Source organism: Balaenoptera musculus, chromosome 7, assembly GCF_009873245.2.
Source record: "Balaenoptera musculus isolate JJ_BM4_2016_0621 chromosome 7, mBalMus1.pri.v3, whole genome shotgun sequence".
Taxonomy (NCBI): domain Eukaryota; kingdom Metazoa; phylum Chordata; class Mammalia; order Artiodactyla; family Balaenopteridae; genus Balaenoptera; species Balaenoptera musculus.
This window is the reverse complement of record NC_045791.1, coordinates 50345621-50369124: the sequence shown is the minus strand read 5'-3', so window position 1 is coordinate 50369124 and position 23504 is coordinate 50345621. Positions and strand designations below refer to the sequence as shown.

The 23504-nt window shown below is 39.0% G+C and overlaps 1 protein-coding gene across 3 annotated transcripts in view; it reads right to left on the bottom strand.

Moving 5' to 3' along the window:
- The window catches only part of CERS6 (ceramide synthase 6), a 318670-nt gene that overhangs the window by 199936 nt on the left and 95230 nt on the right, over positions 1 to 23504 (bottom strand). For all 3 annotated transcript variants that reach the window (XM_036858219.1, XM_036858217.1, XM_036858218.1), the window contains exon 3: positions 16900 to 17030. In XM_036858219.1, the coding sequence (XP_036714114.1) occupies positions 16900 to 17030 (131 nt within the window). The remainder of the gene's footprint in view (positions 1 to 16899; positions 17031 to 23504) is intronic.

Genomic DNA, 23504 nt, shown 5'->3' with positions numbered 1-23504 from the left:
GTGAGGGTAAGTAAACAGGGTCTTGATGGATGAGCAGATATTTGTCAGGACAAGGAAAGGGAAAGGGCATCCTGTGTGTGTCTGTCGGGGAGGCGGGGGGGGCGGTAATAGTATGAGCAAAGGCCAAGGGGCAGCAACAGGCACGGCACGTCTACTTGGCAGTACAATCCCAAAGAGGGATGGATTTTTATAAATCCTCATGAAATTCTTAAGAAAAGCCAAAACTTGTTCAAGAAATGAGTCCACACAGAGGAGGTCCTTCTTTGCTTCAAGGGCAATTATAGTGCTGCTACTAATCATCATTAGTATGATAACTGCTAACATTTATTTAAGTGCTCGCAAATGTGAGTGCTTCATATGTCCAGAAAAACTCTAGGGCCTCATTTTAAATTTGAAGTACTATTTTGACCCATGTTAAGTTTCAAGACACTGATGCAGGGTGAGTCGGTAAGTAACAGAGACAGGCAGGTAGAATGGGCACCCTAGACCCTGATGCCTGCTGGGCCCTGTGTGCCCTGACTTCTTCGCCAAAATATAAGCCTCCAGATTCCACCACAAGGGCCTTATCCTGCTGTTCTGGAAAAGTGAAGGACTTTGGTGCCAAATTTCATGCCACTTTAAAAGTCAGAAAGCCAGAAAACCATGTTCTCTCTCCAATCTCCAAGAAGCTTTTCTTAAAAGGGAAGAAGTTTTTAATTATTATTATATATTACTATATATAATTTAAATTATTATAAAATAGAAACAAAGCCTAGATAAAACGCATATGGGACACTAAGGTATTAACGCACACTTGGAGTAGTATTATTTGACTAGGTAAGGGAATTCAATTCATTTTTGCCCTCCTTTAACACAGAGAAATTCAGATTGATCAAAAGTAATTACTTTTCTTGAACTCTTACTATGCGTTAGGTATAGAAACATAGAAATTATTTTAGGTACTAGGTACTTCATAGAAATTATTTTATTTAATCATTATGACAAGTCTGCCAAGTTTTTAAGATTATTAGCCTTTTTACAGATAGAGAAACTGAGGTTTAGAGACTGAAGTAAAGAAACACTGTCATTTATCCACCAAGGAAAGCGGTCCTAATTTTCCAACTAACATCTGACACAGAACCCAGCATGTAGTAAATGCTCAAAAATGTTTACTGAACCACATAAGTATTGGGAAGAAACAGAAATAAGAATTTAAACTCGTGAAGCGAGAGAAGCTTTTAGACTTTAGTACACCAGAGGTTTGGCCAGGATTCATTTAAACCCTTCATAATTCAAGATAAAAACAATATTTTATTTTGAATTGATCAACTTTAAATTATACACACAGGTTCAAGTCCACTTCAGAATTAGAATCAACAAGGATGGAAATCAGCTTAAATTGGACACATTTTCACAACTAAAATTAATAATGGGAGAGAAAATCACAGATGAGAACTACCATCTGAATGAATAACAGAAGAAAAAGAAGAGTGTCCTTTGAAAAGGACACATAAAAAACAACTTTGGAGGAAATTCTGCATCTGGCAACTTCTTGAGGTCCATATGGACCTATCAACTTGTGTTACAGGTACAAATTTAAGACTCTCACACCTTATCTCACAAAATAGGGCATGTACCACATTCCCCATACACTGAGAACTTCTTACTTGGTTTCCATTTTCCTGGAAACGGTATCCCAATCTTCAGGTCATTGGGTTGGACCTGAGAAAAGCCGGAAAGCACTTCTACAATGCCTGCCCCCTCCAGCCGGTCATCTATGCCTGTCCCCACCCTCCTACCCACAGAGAAGAAAGAGACACCTAAAAGAAAGATCAGTGATGGCTGTGGATGAAAGCTGGTTTCCATTGATAGGAGCACCAAATAAGATACAGCGTAAGTAATGAATCTGCACACTTAATGACTCTCCCAGCATCCAGAACAATAATAACCACAGTGAGGCTTAGTGGTACACACTCCATTGTAGGAAGGTCTGGAAGGATCCCATTACAAAATGGTCACTTGTTATTCCGTGGATATCACCAGACAAATATTGTTCCTCGGTATCCAAAGATTTAAATTCCATAAAGAAAATTCAATATTTTATATACTTCAATATTAATTCTGTCACTCAAATCCATCATAAAATGCATTCGCAAGATACTCTCTACATGGACCAATTCTTAGATTTGTTTATCTCAAATTTGGTCTGCTAACCCAAAGTACCCATTATAACATGATGACTCAGCCCTGTCCCCAGGGAGTGCTACATACGCATGTAGCCCTTTGATAAATTGTTGTGCCTTTTTCCCCTCTTACACTCTGAGTACCAGAGAACAGCAATTTTGTCCTCTTTACTTGTAAATCCCCCAGCACCTAGCCCCTGCCACATAAAGACCCTTTGTAACCATTTGGGAAATTGAAGTGAATTAAGTCCTGTGGGCATATGATTTTTTTCTGGATTTTCTGGGACAATCTAGATTTCAAATATTCACCTGTCCCCAAAAGCATACAAGCATGCTCACGCTTTCCTGACTGCATGTCCTGGTTTGTTTTGCTTTTTTAATGTTGGGCCCTGATGACAGAGTGCTGAGTTTATGACATATAGCCAGTTATCATGGGTCCCATACCCTGATTTTTTTCTGTAAAATATGACACAGTTGGTATAGCCAATAGTGAGGTGATAATTTAACTTGGTTTTCTTTCTTTTTCCCTTAGATGTTTAATTTTTGCATGTTTGTGGCGGGAGCGGGGTCAGGGGAGGAAAGGTCATCATACCAATTCTATGCACTATATTATCCTCTTCAGAGGACCAGACAAAGGTTGGAAGGCAGACCACACAAGGAACACAGGAAGGTGCCTGCTCAAAATCATCTCTATTACGTATTTACCAATGAGAGATTTATGTTCAATGAGCAAGTTTTTTTTTTTCCCCAACAAAAAGATAAACAAAAGGGTTCAGTCTTAGTCATACATTGGTATGAGGCACTGCTAATAAAAGCCAATTCCATTCTTAAATGAGCCAAGTACTTAGCAAACATGGGATTTTTGTGAAGGAAGGTAAAGTGAGGACATTTTAGAAAAAGGTCAGATGGCCCTAGATGTGTAGAGAAGAAAGGGTGGGAAGAAATGCCCAGGGCCTCGGCTTGGCAATAGGGCTGCAGTCACCTCTCGGCTCTTCCTCTCCTCCTCACCCTTCATGCTGAGTTCCCCAAACCCACCATACTCCTCAGGCGTTTTCCACTTCCTGAAGCAGGCTTTGGCACCCTCACTCGTGCTCTACCTGGCCAAAGTAATGACCCTTAAAAATTCAGCAGTGTCAAAAAAAAAAAAAAAAATTCAGCAGTGTCACCTCCTCCAGGAAGCTTTTCCTGCCCCCTTCTTCCCCATCTCAATCTTCCCTAGGACTACAGGTAACCTTGGAGATACAGTGGGTTCCGTTCCAGACCACTGCAATAAAGCAAATATCACAATAAAGTGATTCAAATGAATTTTTGGCTTCCTAGTACATGTAAGTTATGTTTATGCTATACTATAGTCTATTAAGTGTGCAATAACATTATATCTTTAAAAATGTACATATCTTGGTTTACAAATACTATATTGCTAAAAAGAGCCAAAACACACTAGTAACATCAAAGATCACTGTTCACCATAACAAATATAATAATAATGAAAAGTTTGAAATTTTGTGAGAATTACCAAAATGTGACATGTACATACAAAATGTGACAGGAAGTGAGCAAATGCGGTTGGAAAAATGATCCCAATCGACTAGCTCGAGGTAGGGTTGCCACAAATCTTCAATTTGTAAAAAATACAGTATCTACGAAGTGCAATAATACAAAGCCCAATAAAGCAAGGTATGCCTATAGTGTATTTGAAAGACAATAAACTTGAGCTTCTTCTAATTAAACTTAGTCCTCTAGTCTCTAGAGGTTCAATCCAGTCACTGATCCAAATAATTTATTCATTCAGTAGACATTTACTGGGGTCTCACAAAACACCAGGCATGTGCTGAGCTGTGGGAATGAAAAGATGAATAAGACAGTCCCAGAAGTCATGGTCTTGGTCAGTTTAGTAACAGAGAGAGATGCAAATAGTGAAAATAACAAGTCTCCAAGTGCACTAGTACAGAATTACTAACAGTGCCAAGAGAAAGCAATGAAGTCTGGTTCCAGGCTTTCATAAACTGGAGGTGAAGAGGAAAGAGAAAAGAGGCTATGATATGCAAATAAGACACCACAGTGCCCCCTTTCCGTATTTGCTCTGGATGCAGTAACATATAATGTTCCTGAGCTTTCTCTAACATTGTGCAGTTGAAATAACACAAGCCCCTGGATTTAGGCAACGCTGGGTACAAATCCCAGCTCTGTGGCTTACTAGCTGTGTGAGCTCTATAGGTACTTTCGCTGGACGCATCTTTGCCTTAAACATTTTCGCTGTGTAACTAATTGGCCGTACATAAGGCAAGGCAATTTGCTGTAAAAGATAAAATAACTGGTTGACAGTTGGTCTCATTTATCCATGGATGCAGTACTCCCATATTTATATAACATAAATCTTAGCCCTCATAATGGTCTACACAGTGGCACAGAGTTGAACTCGCATTTCCCATAGAACTCTGCAACAGCTATTGACAGACAGGTGACAATATGTCAAGAATTAAAACGATCCTGTTTTTCTTTCTTCTTAATGAAGGAAGAAATTTTAGCAAAAAAGAAAAAGTACAATGCTGAACGAGGAGACGAATCAATAAGGAAAAAACATTTATACTATGAACAAAAAACTTCAAAGATAAGTGCTTAGGTATAACCCACAAAATAAAATTAGTTATCTGCACAGCATTGCCATGAATCTACACACATTTTAAATGTATTCAAATATTTTGTATTTTGCAATAAAGTCTTTTTATTTTTGTTATTCATTTAATTTTGTTATTCATTTTCACTATTACATCTTTGAAGGTAAAACTGCCTTATAGCTAATTAGTTACGTGGCAAAAATGCTTGTGGCAAAGATGTTTACAGCAAAGATGCTTATGGTGGAAATACCAGACATGAGCTGTATGGTGCTGGGTTGGTTACTCCACCCTTGCTTTGGTTTCTACATGGGTAAGAAAGGCTTTTAAGACCTAACATATGACAGATGGTGGTTGTGAGGGTTAAGTATAAAGGCCCCATTACAGAATCCGGAATATAACATAACCTCGGTAAACATCTCTTCCCCCTCCCCGCTGGGGGTCTGGTTCTCCTACCAGCATTAGGTGTTCACTGTATCTGCAAGAAAACCTATTGTGATATAATCAGATATAAGATGAAAATATGCAAGTTCACTACATCTGTGGCTAAATACACGGAGTACAGGCATTATCAGAACGCTGCAGGATTAATCGACATGGCCAAGACTTGTATACTAACTTTTAATGCCATCTCTGCTGCTAACCTTGGCCTGGGTGTCGGTGCACCATGTGTGTGGCACGGCACAAATGGCCTCACTCACAGTATATCGCCTGCACAACAGTGTCATTAACTTTCTACACAGTTGAGCCCTAGGCACAGTATATAGCCTCCCATCAGTTGGCAACTGCTCTGAGACAGTATATAGGAAACATTTTAAAAACTGGCCAAATTTAAAGTGATTTTTCTGAAATACTTTAATTCGCTCAAATCATGCCAGCCCTACAGACACAGGCAGCAGCTCAACTTGCATTCAGAATGAAAATAACTGGCTTTAATCACTTTTAGCTAAGTTTTCCAATCTTATGGACAGCTCATTATGAATTTAGATTTGGGGAGGCCTGCAAATAAACCTTAAAGACTTGCTTCCCCGATAGTCACTGGGGATCTGTTCAAATCTTCCCAAAAGGGACATGGCTCTGTGGCTCTGTTCCAAGTGCCCACCGTTCCCACCACCACCACCTCACATACAACACATTCACCCCTTACATTACTAGGTACTATATTCAAACATCAGGAGTCATATGCCATGTCCCAACTTTTAAGACAATTACAGCCAAATTAGTAATGACAGAGGATTCTTTTAAACCTCCTGTCTGCCCCTGGCTAAGGAACGTGGCCACCATGAGCTAATCACAGAAGGGCGAAGAGCCAGGAGGAAGCAGAAGGCAAGTGCCCCTGTAACAGCAGGAGGGGGGGAGGTGAGTGCAAGGGATGGGGTGGGGTGGAAAGACGAAGGAGAACGAGAGAGAAAGAGAGGGCAAACCAGACTGGATTCCCAAGAGGAAGCCACAAAGCGCTTGTTTCTCAACAGTCTAAACTACGGTTCTCCTGATGGCAAATTAAGATACAAGACCCAGAAAACCCCACGGCCAGGGCCATAAGGAAGAGGCCCTAGAAAGGAGTCACATCACTTAAGTATTACAGCTTATGGCTCCCTACCTAAGATAATGAACAGCTTAACTAATAACAGAATCGACTGCCCCAAGCAGCCCACTTAAAAGGGAAACAGGCACTGAGACACCCTCTCGTTTAATCCCCAGAATTACCCCATAAATAGGAGTCATTTCCCCTTTACAGAAGAGGCATCTGGGAAAGTTAAATTATTCGCTAAGGGTAACAGAGCTTGAGCCAGGACATGAACCAGGGACATCTGATTTCCATCCTCAAATATGTTCAAGATCCATTGCCCCCTTACCCCTTCGCCTGCACTTAGGAAGTAACCAACAAATATTATGTTTAACAGCCAACTCCTGTCCCCAGAAGCCACGCTGACCTCCTAAGGCTGCTCAGACTGTCCTGGCCCCAGCAGAGAGGGCTTTACCAAAGCCAGCACTGAGGGAATGCAGCCTTATTCCTCCCTCCCTCTTGGCAGAAACAAGCTGTGTCCTCCTCAGAATCGCCTGGGCAAATTTTAAATCTCTGTGGTTTGAAGATATTCACTGTGTGTTCTGACATCTCTCATGTGGTGCTTCAAAAGCCTGGGCTTCCAGAGGCACAGCAGGCCTGGCTCCCTGCTGAAGTAGGACACCTTTTCTCATCCACTTCTGTCACATCGCTACTCAGCAGCCAGCCAAAGGCTCCGATGCTCTGAACTCAGATAGGTTTGGCATCTTTTTTGTATGTTGACGTCCCTGTGAGCCCACGTGGATCCTGCCCCCTTGGGGTTCCACAGAATGAAAGAGTTTTGCTCTAAATTGAGAAGCTGCTCTCCTTGCATCTCCTTGGATTTCTCCTCTCAAACACCAGAACCACCTCTGCTAGGGAATGTGCCCACGGCCAGTGCATGGTTGTGACAGGCTACAGTTCTCCCTTGGTAACCGTGGAGGATTGGTTCCAGGACCCCCACGGGTACCAAGATCCTCGGATGCTCAAGTCCCTTTTACAAAACGGCACAGTACAGTCAGTCCTCTGTATTTGCGGGTTCCACATTCTCGGGTTTCACATCCACAGATACAGAGGGACAACTGTACTATTTGTTGCTTCTCCTGTTACACCAACTTGACTAACAGACAATTCAATGACGTTGAAGGAAGCTAACATTCACCACCCCCTTACTATGTGCAAGACACCTCTCTAAACACCTTATATATGTTAACTCATTTAGTCTTCACAATGGCCCTATGAGGCAGGCACTATTCATATGCCCGTTCTACGAATAAAGAAACTGAAGCGTAGTGTGGTCAAACAACTCTCCCAAACATCCCACATACATCTTTATGTTAGAGAGTAGACTCAAACTCATAATACCTGGCTCCTGGAGCTCACTACACCATAATGCTGCTGTAAACCATATGCTGAAACCATAAATGTCTCCCAATATTATGTGAGCATAACATGAGCTTCATATTTGCTTACGTGCAATTTAATCTGCCAGAAACACTAGGTGAATGCAGAAAACTGTAATGAGTTGACGTAAGCAGTGCAGGCATACACAAAACACACACATACCACACACACACACACCCTCAACATCTCCAAGCTACTTCAATTCACACATGTTGTGAGACACACCCACCTGTGTTACAACTGTCCCTCCCATTTCAGATCACCCTCCTTCCACCCCCTCTCAGCAACTTATGAGCTGTAACCCTTCCAACATTGTTTTGGACTGAACTGTATTCCCGCTAAATTCATATATTGAAGCCCTAACCCCTAATGTGACTGTATTTGGAAATAGGCCTTTAAGGAAGTAACTAAGGTTAAATGAGGTCATAAGAGTGGCATCTTATTCCAGTATGACTGGTGTCCTTATAAGAAGAGGAAGGGACACCAAGGAGGAATGTGCAAGAGGAAAGACCATGTTACGACACAGGGAGAAGGGGACCACATGCAAGCCAAGGAGAGAGGTCTCCGGAGAAATCAACTCTGTAACATTTTGATGATCTTGGACTTCCAGCCTCCAGAACTGTAAGAAATACATTTCTGTTGTGTAAGCCACCCAGTCTGTGGTATTTAGTTACGCAGCCCTAGCAAACTAATATACCAACACCAAATTACAAGCAGACTTCAGGTCTCTTGCGAGGTAAAGTGCCATATTTATTACAGTCTTTATGTATTTCTTAACCATTTAACATGTGTAGAACTGTGCTACTATTTTTATCAGGTTCCTATCTTTATTTAAAATGTGTCACTTATGATGTTTCGAGTGTTGTGCCTCGACTCATTTTTCTCATAAGCCCTGTATTGTGCTGCCATGTTTTTTGGTGCAATTTTGCATAGTGTGGCAGATTTTAGGAATGCATATGTCATGTTATAGCACAAGTGGCTGGACTGCCACTCAGGGGTAAATGATTTATAGATCCTGAAGATAAAGCATAAAACAGCATGTTTCTACAGCCTTCTTCAGGCACTCTGAGGAGGCAGGTTCTATGAAAAAAAATCTCAAGAAGGGCAGGCACCAAGCTCAGATACATAGCATGTATGTGTATTTGTGTGGGTACATCTATAGAATACAATACCGTATAAGTAAAAAAAAGTTAAAGTATTTATATCTGGGTGGTAGGCTTTAGAGTGTTTTTTCCCCAATTTTTTAATAAACATTATCTCTACATTTAAAAATTCTCTATAATCAAAGTTGATTGTAATGATTTTCATGATCCTGTTCCAAATCAGAAATAAATATCTTTTAACATAGACTAAACAACAATAAGAAATGGCATATAAATTCAAAAACTGGCAGACAAGAATTAAATAAGAACATTAGGCCTTAATAAATTGTTATTCCTCCATATACTCTGTCCTTTTCATCACTAGCCATGTTGAATAAAATTACTGGAAAAATTACCGAGCCTTGAGAAATTTAGGATTTAAAGAAAACTGACCAGCAGTACCTCAGATACAGACAGCTCGGCCAAAGCATGGCCTCTCTGATATTTTTAGCAAAAATCTGTTTTCCTTAATTAGCCAGTACACATGAATTAGAGGCCTAGCCATATGCCCTCAAGGAATGTGAGAGGCTTGATCTAAATGCAAAACCTGAGTTCACTTTTCACAGATGGTAGGTGTGGAGCGGAAAGAGGGAAAAAGGTTTCAAAAGCTTACTCAAGGCAAAAGAGTAAAGGGTCTATAGTTCAGTTCATCAATCTTCAAAATTTCTATAGTGAAAGTGATATTGTCTTAAGAATACTAACAACTTCAAAGAGGGCCTGATTGAGCTAATGAAACAGCACAGCATCAAGGCACTGTGTCCCAGACATATTACAGATGGGCATACAGAACTGTTCCAATGTTTCTATTACATAGTGACCCTCTGAGCAATGGTGACTGTGCCTGCTGCTATAAGACCATATTCTTTTTCTTGAAACTCTGACAGAACTGCTAATAGTACTGTAATCCTCAAGCAGGATTTAGCAAACTATGGCTGGCTGGCCACATCCAGCCTGCCATCTGTTTTCATATAGCCCATAAGTTAAAAACAGTTTTTAAATGTTTAAACGGTTGAAAAAAAATTTTTTAAGAATAATGCTTCAGGACACATGAAAATGATAAGTTCAAACTTCAACATCCATAATTAAAGTTTTATTGGAGCCCAGCCACATACGTTTGCTTTGTCTCTGGCTGTTTTTGTTGAGACAATAGCTGTAATTGTGACAAGGTTCATGTGGCTGAAAATATTTCTTTTCTGGCCATTTACAGGAAAAGTTTGCTGCTCCCTGCTCCAAAGTTAAAACTGACCTCGATACAAGCCATAGATTTAAAACCATTTAAAATAGTCAAGGATAGTCTTGAACACCAAGACATTCATGGGCTCGACCAAATTTGAACAATAACTAGATGTGTAACTACATACCTTAAAAGTTGTTCATCAGGGCTTCCCTGGTGGCGCAGTGGTTGGGAGTCTGCCTGCCAATGCAGGGGACACGGGTTGGAGCCCTGGTCTGGGAAGATCCCACGTGCCGCGGAGCGGCTGGGCCCGTGAGCCATGATTACTGAGCCTGCGCGTCTGGAGCCTGTGCTCCGCAACGGGAGAGGCCGCGATAGTGAGAGGCCCGCGCACCGCGATGAAGAGTGGCCCCCATTTGCCACAACTAGAGAAAGCCCTCGCACAGAAACGAAGACCCAACACAGCCAAAAATAAATAAATTAATAAATTAAAAAAAAAAAAAGTTGTTCATCAATCCAAGGACTGTTGTGTATTAATGGGAAATAATCACCATCACAACAGTAACAAAAGAACTCAATCCTGTACTTTTCAAGAACTAAGAGGTTATCCTTCAATTTTATGACCCATTTTTTCCAGACTCATGATCAGCATCAATGAGTTGCTTATCATATATCCCAGTACTAAAAAAATGAAGATGCCATTTCTCTAGAAGATAAGATAATACTTTCTTATTCTCCCCTTCAAAAACTACATTGATCTTCAGGAGAACTTTGGTGGTAAACTTTGTAAATCATGTCTGATGGAAAAAATAATCAAAGCTGAATTTTCTCTTTGGCAAAATTTCACCCATCATCAGACTGTAGAATACATGGAAGATTCTAAAACAGTTTATAATAATTCAGTTGGGTTTTTTTTGCAAACAGGTGGCTGGGTTATAAAAACTTGTTGAATATATTCACCACACAATTTCCTGAGATCAAAGACCTAAACAGCCCTATTCCCTCTCCCCACCCCCATCAATTATTAGGCTCCACTTTCTTACTGAGGTCACAAGACAGCATTGCTGACTTGTCCAAGTAAAACAGTTACCAAATAAAAATAGTGACTGAGATGGTGGCATGAGGGTAACTGGTTAAGCCACTCTTTCCTCTTTGCTGAGTTATCCTTACTTCAGTGGAATCACAAATTAAGAAGATCACAGAGGGGCTCCTTTGCAGAAATAAAGTCACAATTCCAAAAGGGTCCCAGATTTCAGTCAATCTGCTACCACTGAACAGAAGCAACCAACTATGGCAGCATTTGGGGTAGTTTTAATCAGCATCAACTCTAAAATGGAATTCCTAAAGAAAAGACAATCTTGGGCCCTCATCTTACAACAAGACTCCACACGGAGCAAACTGCAACCCAAATAAATTACAGTTGACCCTTGAACGACATGGGTTTGAACTGCGCAGGTCCACTTATATGCAGATATTTTTTCAACAGCAAACACTAAAGTACTACCCTATCCAAGGTCGGGTGTATCTGCAAATGCAGAACCATGGATGCAGAAGAACCACAGATATGGAGGATGAAATGGAAAATCACACAAGGATTTTCGACTGCTTGGAGGGTCGGCCCCTGACCCCCACTGCTGTTCAGAGGTCAACTGTAGTACCAATCTGTGGAGTGTGAATACTCCTTGCCCTATACTTTCAGGTTAGCATATGAGAGATTTATCCGTCCGGTCAATTGGAGACTGATCAAATGAAAGCCATATATAATGTGTACTCCTGATGCGTGCTATTAAATGTACTGCACAATATTCAAAAATGATGAGCACGGGTGCTCTCAATGAGAGAGAAGTCACTTATTCTGAAAACTTTATTTTTTATTGAAAATATTATTTATTTTTATATTATCTTGATGCAATTGTTGGAGGAGGAAAGCAAAGCTTCAGTAGCCTCAAACTGTGATCCCCCAGCTAAATGGCTCCCACTTAGAACCAGTTTCTCCTAAAATGTCTCACATGCTATCTCATTTTTACAAATCCTTCACTCCCTCTTGAAAATCTCTATTTCAGTTGCCAATAAGGATTTAAATGCTTCTGGAAGAAACATTCATCAAAACTAACACAGCTGTTGATGACTGACATCAAGCATGAAGGAAAAAAAAAAAATCACATCCATGTTTCAACACACTGCTTGCTGAACAATTTCTACTCGGTCCATCTGTATTAAATGGGTGTGCCAAAAATTGGACACGCCAGCAGATGGCTACCAGCACTGTTTGGCATGCCTACTGGTGCTGTTCTATACTGCCAAAAGACGAACTACGATTCCCCTGAAGGGATTCTATAGTTTCTAAAATAGTAACTTATGTAACAGAAAAACTATAGCATCTTTTCATTTGGGCCCTAGATCTACAAGCCCCAGATTTGTGCTGTCCTGCCTTCTAATTTGATTTTTAGTACTTCTGAACAGCAGTCATCTCCTTTCAGAGATTAGTGGTTCTTTTTTTTTTTTTTTGGAATCGGTTTATTTAAATTTTACAGAAACCTGATTAAAGTATGCAATTGTAAGTCCAGTAACCATTCTACAAAAATGCACATACAATGCCAGAATTTCTTAAAAGTAACTAATATCATATTCTTGTTTTGCATTAAACATGCAAGACATGTCATGTGTTCCTTAGGACAGATTAGTGCTTCTTAACCAGGCATGTGTTATCATATGTACTCAGGGTATTCCTTCCAAGGTAGACATGTCCAGACCCCACCTGGGTCACCACGCTGAATCAGACACCCTTGGGGTGGAGCTTAGGCATGTGTATTTTGAAAAGCACACCAGGTGGTTGTAAAGGGCATCCCTGGTTAAAAACAACTTTTCCAGATCGTTTTTTATACTGACAAGCAAATAACTATGACATACACATGAGTACACATGGACCAATATAATTCTGCTTAATTCCTCAGGGTGTTGTCTAAATGTTCTCCTTTGCCACCCCAATCTTTCCTCTAAATTCTTGCCATTGAAATCGTCCCACTCTTCGGTCATTTTCCCAGATTTGGGAAATTTCCAAATTTTAGGCCAAACGGTGTCTATATTAGGCACTCTTCATTTTGGGAGGCAGGATGCCAACTTAGATCAGCAGACCATTCCAAAACAATGCCTTCGTAACGTACAGTCACTTAACAAATACTTACTCAGCAGAGTCTATATGCTGTGGTAAAGGCTGAGAAGAATGTAAGAAAAACAAGATGCGGTTCTTGTGTCCTCAAGGAGTACGTGTGAAACAAGTAGGGTGAAAATATACAGACAAGCTAAGAAAAGCTAAATGATCACATAAAGAAAGCATGTTGATTCAGTATTAAATGACTAGTACTTACAATAAAAACTCTTGAGAATTCAGAAGAACTACTGCTTACTCCAGACCCAACTGTCATGGCACATTACTGAGAAGGCCTGCAGTTTGAAGAATGGGCAGGGGATAAATAGTTGGGGCAGAGGAATGCAGGTGTTCCATGCCAGGAACACAGCACAAACCAGGGCAGGAATGAGAAAAGTATGGACAGTGAAAATACAGCCCTCTGGAAGGAAGGGGGTCATTTGGGTGACTGATACCAAATAGATGGAAGCCAGGTTCTAGCTTTCAGACTAAGGAGCCTAATATTTATCTCAGGGTTGTAGAAAAATCTTTTTTTTTTTTTATTTATTTTTGGCTGTGTTGGGTCTTCGTTGCTGCACGTGGGCTTTCTCTAGTTGCGTCGAGCAGGGGCTACTCTTCATTGAGGTGTGCTGGCTTCTCCCTGTGGTGGCTTCTCTTATTGAGGAGCACAGGCTCTAGGAGCACGGGCTTCAGTAGTTGTGGCACACAGGCTCAGTAGTTGTGGCTCATGGGCTCTAGAGCGCAGGCTCAATAGTTGTGGTGCACTAGTTGTGGGCTTAGTTGCTCCGCGGCATGTGGATCTTCCCGGACCAGGGAACAAACCTGTGTCCCCTGCATTGGCAGGCGGATTCTTAACCACTGCGCCACCAGGGAAGCCCCAATCATTACGTTTTAAAGTAACAGATCATGGAGACAGCAGTATTTTAGGAAAATTATTTTTTTTGTAGCAAATAAAATATCTATGAGTATGAGATAAAGAAGAGACCTGGGAGAGCAATTAGGATCAGGGCCATAGCAGTTGGCTTTACAAAGAACTAATGGAAGTCAGTGGCTAATTGGGTTGAGTTTCCAGCTGTAACAGAATAGAGGCATGAAAATAAGAGAAAAAAGGGAAGTCAGGAGTAGAAGCAAATCAGAGTTGCCTGTGGGAGACAGCAGAACGATGGCTCAAAAGAAACCTCTGCACTGGACCCATGGCTTTGGAAGTAGTTGGTGAGAGGAGAGAACTTCTACAGAGAGGGTAGCAGATAGGATGAGGGAAACAAAGGGTTAACCTGGAGAGGTAGCCCATTGAAGACCCAGGGAAAATGTAGAATAAACAATGAAAACAAAGGCCCTCGGAAAGGCAAGAGTAAAACCTAGTGGCAACTCAGAAGCCAAGGAGGAAAAGAGTTTCAAAACCAAGTTCATGGGGCTTTCCTGGTGGCGCAGTGGTTAAGAATCCGCCTGCCAATGCAGGGGACACGGGTTCGAGCCCTGGTCCGGGAAGATCCCACAGGCCACAGAGGAACCAAGCCCGTGCACCAAAACTACTGAGCCTGCGCTCTAAAGCCCATGAGCCACAACTACTGAGCCTGTGTGCCACAACTATGGAAGCCCGTGTGCCTAGAGCCCGTGTTCCACAACAAGAGAAGCCACGGCAGTGAGAAGCCCGTCCACCGCAACAAAGAGTAGCCCCCGCTCGCCCCAACTAGAGAAAGCCCACACCCAGCAACAAAGACGCAACTCAGCCAAAAATAAATAAATAAATAAATAAATAAATTTATTAACAAAAAAAACAAAGTTCATCAACATAGTCTTCTGAAACAGAGAGGTCAAGGTCACCGGTATGGACTCAAGTGCTAGTCCCAGGAACCCTGCCGTGTGCCCTAATGCACACCTGATCTTCTTCCTTTAATCTCTATTGCCTGTCCATACCAACCATACAGCACACATATATGTTTAGTTTTTTAAATCTATCATGGATTTTTAAAACTAAAATATCTACACATATGCAGATATTGTCACATCTCATACAAAGCTTCTTGAGGGAAAAAGTCATAATCGATACTTTACACACCGTCCACCCGCACTGTGCCTTCACATTACCATGCCTCCAGCTATCATTTAGAAAGTTTTAACTAAGTATTAATTAACTATGACCATCCTGGTGATTGTGGTATGCAGATAAAGACCAGCTGAATTCAGGGAGAAGACACAGACACCAGTACAGTGTCAAGCCCTACTATTCAAAGTGTGGTCAATGGACCAGTGGCATCACCTGGGAACTTGTTAAAAATGCAATTTCAGCTGCCATACCAGACCAACTGAATCAGAATCTGCATTTTAACAAGATCCAGGTGACCGACTCCTATGCATACTGGCCTAGAAACTGGTGTCAACTCAGTACAGTATGCAAAGGGAGAGCACTGAGTTACCAAAGAAGTTAGTTGGAGGAGGGGAAGATGGCACATGAGTTTCAGCACACGGGCATGTGCTTAGTTGCTACTTCGTCTGCTCAGACCTGCAGCTCGGCGTTGGAGCCCAGGCCCTTTGCATATGTGGCACAACCAGGCCAGGAAACAATTCCGGCTTTTGATCAGGAACCCAGATGCGTAAGTCCTTCTTCCATTAACTGCCACTAAGTTCATTATAGGAAGGGCTTTTGCAGATTCTATCTGCTAGGTTGTTTTTCCAGCCTTTATAAATATTCTGACCTCCTGAAGACCCTGTTTATGCTCCCCATATTTATCCAACCCTAGGATTTATGATATTATTCTGCCTCTCATTCGTTTCTCCCATAAAATTAGGTTCCCCTCTAGGCTTTAGATTGCAATTGCTAAAATACTTTTTCAGAATAATTGAAAGCTAAACCTGAAAATGCAACTTTAACCCCAAATGGAAAGAGCTACACTGACAGCATTGTTGTTTAAGTGACCAGGTGTCAGGGAAAAGCTCCCAAAGGAAAGAACCATTAGACAAAGGCACAGTCATATCTCAAAGGATGAAGACCAAATGGAGAAACAAGTCTCAAAGCAGAATCTTCCCTTTGTTGGGGATGCGCTCGATGCTTCAATATTTCTTTCTCTAACTTTCCTATAGATATATGTATTGAGTGTCACTATTTCAAAATATCGCTGTGCTCGAAGAGTTCTCTGTGGGTCTTTTATTATTTATAACAGCTTTATTGACTTATAATTTACACACCATAAAGTTCACATTTCAGAAATGGAAGACTTTCATTCCATCCCCCACTTCAAGCAATGCTTCATTAAACTCACCCAGGAATATAATACAGCCATTTCTTAAAACTCCAGGAAGACAGGCCATCATCATGACCCTCCAATAATATATCCTAGTATCTCAGCTTTCATCAGTGGAAAGAACATCTTGACTAAGCCCCCTCTATTAAAATGCAAACTATAAAAGTAATGGCATTTCGTGCCATATTTTAAAGGTGGCTGATTGAAAATACCACTGTAGGCCCCTGTAATCGGCCTGCTGTGTTGAAACTCCATTAGGAAGCAAACCTCATTTACTGCATCCAAAGTGGAAATCACAGATTCCAACAAACTACTACCCCCCCAGTTTTTCATGGACTACTTTCTTCCACCAGATGGCATGCTTTTGGGGGGGCTGCTGGAGCCTGCACTGAGCTGTTATTTTTCACCTCAGGGATGGTATGAGTAAGTTAGGCAGGTTTTTCTTTCACAAAGAAAAACAGCAACTCACATGCTCTCACAGAACCTCTTCAGTGTGCTTGGCTTCTCCTGGTTGCGTCTTTGTCGGAACCAGCGTTGAATGCTGCGAACGTCCCAGTCCAGCTGCTTGGAGAGGCCCTCCAATCTCTTTTCATCAGGATGCTATGAAACAAGGTACCAGGAAAATCATTTTCATCTTCACCATGAACACATCTGCCCTTGTCTATATTGGAGATATTTGTTTTTCCTGTATTTTCTATCTGCTACTGAGATTTCTATATTGACCACTGAGGACCCAGGACTTCCATCAGCAGCATGAATGTAAACAACCACTTAGGACAAGAGAAGTTACTCATTATGAAACAACACTGAAAAATATGACTCTCACTCTAATGCTGGTACTTCTTACAGCAACAAAGGTTCGATGGAACAGCCAGCTGGCCGAGTTAGCTCCACCAGCCTTCAAGGAAAGGAGTTAGGTGAAGGTGAATTTGCAAGAAGACATCATTCAAATATTTCACTTTCTAATGAAAAAATGCTATACCCATTATCACATATCAGGATAATGCAGGACAGAAAAAAAGCATGGAATAATCCCCAAATACCTCACCTTAGACTAAGGTACCAATTCCACTTACAAAACATGTTTTCTCTTCAGTCTCCCCTCTCCTTGGTTCTTCACACATCCCTCTTCTATTCCTTTCTTGGTCATCCTTTTGACCAGAACTCCATCATACTTTTTACAATGACTACGCATTACTTGAAGATGCAAACTTGGTAAAGTAGAAAGAGAAGCTATCAATATTTATGCTTGCCATATGATGACATTACTCTGCTTCTTGCTCTCATTTCTATAACATTAGGAGATGACAGATGTAGGTTCAACTCCTTGTTCCAATGAACTCTCTGAGCCTCAGTTTCCTTACCTGTTCAAAAGAAGGTTATTTATCCACCTAAACGGTGGAATGTAAAAATGTATGCAAATCTCAGTACATGTTAGTTCTGTCCCTCCTCTCTCTTCGGTGTCTTAGAGAGCATCCTGCCAACAATTACGTGAGGGCAACCTGCCGTACAACAAAACTAAACGGAGTTAGTTCTACTCCTTTATTTATTCTACCTTTGCTTTACAATTAAGGAGATGTTAATAATCAGAGGATAGAACCAAAAATGGGGTAGGGAAGGCAGGCCAACCAGCTGTCAAGTTATAAGGGCGGAATGTACATGTGACTCCTTTCTAAAGCCTCTCAAGAAATTCAGTGTCAGACACACAGGAAACACAGCAAATGGCCTTAATGTTATGACCGAGGTTATAAAATGTGCTGAGCTTGTGTCTGTAAAAGTTATTTGCGAACTTTCAGCGCGGCGTGTACTTTGAGGTGTTTTTCTTAGAAGTCAGGACACCGTCTACACTCTCCTTCCGTGTCTCTCAATTAGAAAATATGGGAGAGAGAAAATGCACAGCCTACAATATACCTTGGCTATACCATTTTCTTAAAGGAATTCATTTTTAATTTTCATTCATTTTCTAAGTCTATTCAATAGGTAAAGCGTTCACATGGTTCACAAAATAAAAATTATCCCCAATTTCACCTTCCATTTTGTTCCTGTTCTCTCAGTTCCTACTCTCCCCTTCCTACCAGGTAACAGGCTATTCAATGAATTTCTTTCCAAAGTTATCTTACCAACTATAAACAAATCGGAATATGCATTCTATGTCTCCCCACCACCACCTTCACACCAATGGTTCTATTATTCTGGACTTTGGGTTTTTCACTTTACAATGTATCTTGGAACATTTCCACATCAAAATATTGGGAACGCCCTCCTTCTTTTGTAGAACCGTAAGGACATGCCATAATTTACTTATCCACTCCACTATTAATGCGCACTTAGGTAGCTTCTGAACTTCTACTACTATAAACAATGCTGCAATAAATAACCTTGTCATGGGTTATTTTATACACATATATAGAGAGATAAATTCCTGTAAGTGAACGTTGGAGATGAAAGGGTCCATGCATTTGCAATTTTTTTAGCTATTGAAAAATTACTGTCACCAATAATTTTACCAATTCATACTCTCATAAGCAAGAGGACCCATTTCCCAAAGCCTCATCAACAGAGTATGTTATTGGATTTTTCCATTTTTTTCTAGCCTGATATATAAAAAGTAGTATCTCAGTATATCTTTAATTTGATTTCCTCTTTTTATGAAAGAAGGATATTTTCTTGTGTTTTAAAACCATCTGTATTTCCTCTTTAGAACAGTCTTTTCATATCTACTGCCCATATTTTTCTTGATCTGCAAGTAATTTGTTTATTGATTTGTAGAAGTTCTTCAGTTATTAGAGTGATCAAACCTATATCTGTACCATAAACTGCATAGTATGTACTAATGTGTCACTTGAGTTTTAGAATTAGCTTATGGTGCATTTTGCTTGTGTTTTTTACTTGCAGAAGTTTTTAAAATCATGTTTGAATTTATCAATTTTTTCTGTTATAGCTTCTATATTTGGGGTCATAAGTAGAAAAGCATTCCCTACTCTGAAAATCCAAGAAATTCTCCTACATTTACAGCTTTGATTCTAATACATTTACAGTTTTGATTCTTACATTCAATCTTTAGTACATTTGGAATATATCCTGGTATACAGTGGGAGGTATGAATCTAATTTTAATTCTTTCCAAATGGCTACCCAGACAGGCCAGTACCATCATTCATGTTTTCTCCATGAGAAATCAAATCTATTCTCCCACCGTCCTATTACTCACGTGCCAGTACATATGGTCAGGTTACTCAGAAATCCTTATTTATTTTTCTATATGAACTTTAGAATTAGCTTGTCTAGTTTCAAAATAAACAGGAAAACAAGAAAACCTGTTGGTATTTATAATGAGATTATACCACGTTCTTATACTAGCATAGGGTGACTTGATATCTTTAACTGAATTTGTCTTTTGTGTCCTTCACAATGTTTGAAAATTTTCCTCACATACCTTGCACATCCTTATTACATTGATTCCTAGGGATATCATCTTTTTTGGTTTCTATTATAATTAAGAAATTTTCTTGTATCTTCTAACTGCTTATTGTGTGTGTGCATGTGTGTGTGTATGGTAACTAATTTTGTGCTAACATTTTGTAATGTTTATGGTAGTTTTTCACTTGATTCCCTTAATTTTCCAGGTATACAGTCATGTAATAGGATATTACTAGAATGTAAGCTCTATAAACAAAGGAAACTTTTTGTATCTTTTTTCACCAGTACCTAGAATATAGTTGGGACTTAATAAATACCTCTTGAATGCATGAATAAATTGTCACATAGCAATAGCTTTACCTCCTCCTTTCTAATTTTTATGCCTTTATTTTCCTTCTTTTATCTATTTGCTAATGAAATGTAAAACTTAGCACAATGTATAACAGTGTTTATAAGCATCCCTATCTGTTCCAGACTTTAGTAGGAATATCACAATGTTTTTCTCATTAAGAGGCCAGATTTGGAGCTGATATACAAGTGTATTTATCATGTAAATGAAACCACCTATCCCTAGTTAGATTGTTTTATTTTAATCAAAATGATGTTAGATTTCAGAATCCACGGAGGTGATCATCTACTTTTTTTCTTTATGTCAATTAACATGACAAATTACAAAAATAGATTTTTTTAATACTGAATACAGGGAAGGCCTTGCATTCCTAGAATAAGTCGTACTTGGTGATGATGAATAATTCTTTTAATATGCTGCAAAGTTCAGTTTGTGATTTTTTTATTTGGGACTTCTCATCAATATTAATAATCACAATTGGTCTCTAGTCTTATTTTTTAGTGAGATACTTATTAGACTTTGAGATTACATAAAATTAGAATCTGGATGATTTCCTTAATTTTCTGTACTTCGTTATAGTTTAAAATAGCATTGGGATTATCTGCTCTTTAAGAGTGTTAGAATTTTCTTGTGATAACACACATATGTAGTTGGTAAATTATATTTTCCTAGAATAATTTTCATCTTATTTAAGTGTTTATATTTTATTTGCCATGTTAATAGTAATATATCCTTTTTATTTTCCTCAATTTATGTGATTGTTGATTATGTTGTTAATTGCTATGTTCTTAACTTGTGCTTTGTTTTTTTCTTGATTGGGCTAGTTGACTTTCTGTTAAAAAAAAAAAGTAAACAGTTACCTCTGGATTAATTTTCAATACTACAGTTTTACTAACTCAATTTCTATGTTTATCTTTATTAATTTCTTCCTTCTGTTTGCCTTCATTTATTTTGTTGTCGTTTTTCCAATGTTTAAGTAAGTGGTTAAATATATATATATTTATATAAGTGGTTAAACTTATATATATAAGTTTTCATCTGAGCACTACCTTGGCATAGTACCATAGCACAGTAGTGCTTTCATCACTGTTTTCTAAATATCCTGAAATTTTATTTTTACACAAAAGTTGATTAAGAAAGCAAGAGTCTTTCTGTTTTCTGATTTCTCATATTAGTAAACTGTGCCTATTTTTAAAATGTATTACCATTTTTTATATAATAAAAGGTCAATTTTCAAAAATATTTAACAGGCACTTGAAAAGAAAGTATAGTCTCTATATTCAGAATACAGGGTTCTAAATGTACCTGTCAGGAGCTTCCCTGGTGGTGCAGTCGTTAAGAATCCGCCTGCCAATGCAGGGGACACGGGTTGGAGCCCTGGTCCGGGAAGATCTCACATGCCGCGGAGCAACTAAGCCCGCGCACCACACTGAGCCTGCGCTCTAGAGCCCACAAGCCACAACTACTGAGCCCACGTGCCTCAACTACTGAAGCCCGTGCGCCTAGAGCCCGTGCTCTGCAACAAGAGAAGCCACCGCAATAAGAAGCCTGCGCACCACAACGAAGAGTAGGCCCCGCTCACCGCAACTAGATAAAGCCCGCGTGCAGCAACACAGACAAAAATAAATAAATAAAATGAATTTATTTTTTAAAAAATTTTTAAATTAAGAAAAAATAAATGTACCTGTCAGATCTTCCTCATTAATTATGCTTCTTAGAATTAATTGCTATATTGTTTTATATTTTATATATTCTGTTTTATACTTTGACCTGTCATGACCGAGAGGTAAATTAAAATTTCTTACTATTAAATAATTTCTTCGTTCATTCTTTTTTATAAGTATATGGATATGCTGGTATTCAATGCATATATATTCATAACCATTTTATCTTCATTGTGAATTGTATCCTTTGGCAATAAAAAGCCAATTCTTCATTTCACTTAATCCTTTTGGTCTACTTTCTTTATCATTTATATTTACCTGTATACCTTTACTCATACTCTTATATTTAATATCTGTAATTACTTTATCTGAAGGGGGTCTCTTATAAGCTATGTGACCCAAATCTGAATTATTTTTTTATTAGATGAGTTAAACCCATTTACATGCACTGATATAATTTATAAATTTGTTTATACTTACCTCACATTAATTATGTTTTGATTTCATAATTTAATTTTTTTTTAATTTTAACAAACGAAATATGGTTGATTTTCCTTTGTTTTTTGTGGGCAATTTTTATTCTAGTGGTTATCCATACAATCATAATACTCTTCTATTTGTTTTCAGTCAATAAAAATTCCAAATGAGCAATATTTAAAACTAGCATATTTCTTCTTCCTTCCCCACCTACTATTAGTCAATAATTTTATCTCTCTTAGAGTTTACTCTTGTACTATTAAATATGCTTCTACTTCTATTACTCAGTTTGGCTGCTTAAACTGATAAGCTTTGATTCCCGGCTACTAGAGCTTATGCAATTAGTGAATTTATTCTACCTCCCACCTTCCTTCCCTTTTCCTGCTCAGTTATTGTTACCTGTATCATTTCTACATTGTGAGAGCATATAATGCTTACATTATGTTCTGTCATCCTAATCATCACATTTCTTTCTATCTTAGTTCTACAGTTTAAATGTATTCAAAACTTGCCAACATTCCCAGTAATCTCTTGGTCAGCTAAAATTAATGATTATAATAGTTTCTTTAAAAAAGGACTCAGGGGAACAATTCCTCCAAATTTTTGCAAGTTCTAATCCTTTTGTCTTTAGCCTTTACACTATAAAAACAATTTACCTAAATATAAAATTCTTAGTTCCCATTTTCCTTGAAAATATTGGAAATGTTGTCCTATAGAATATTGCTACAGAGAAGACTAAAGCCATGCTGATATTTTCGTAGATAAATGATTTAATTTTTTGCTTGGCTGCTCAAAGAATTATTTCCTTTATATTTCAAGTCTATTTTTAATAATATAAGTCTTGGCATAAACCTTCTCGGGTCAACTTTTACTACATTTTTATTAACATATTAATATAAATCTCCATTTATTTTAGGAAATTTTTCTTGACATCTCTCTCAATACTTACTCTACTTTGCTTTTCCTTAAGAGATTCCAATTATACAGATGCTAGCTCTGCTTGGTCTATATATCTAATTATTTTTAGCTCTTTTTCATTTCATTTATTTCAGCTTTATTATCTCTATCTCCCATGTTCCCCACTGAGAATTCTGCAGTGTCTAGTGTTTCCTGTGTTCTTTCCAAATTTGTCTTCATTTCTGTGATAGCTTTAGTACGTTTTTCC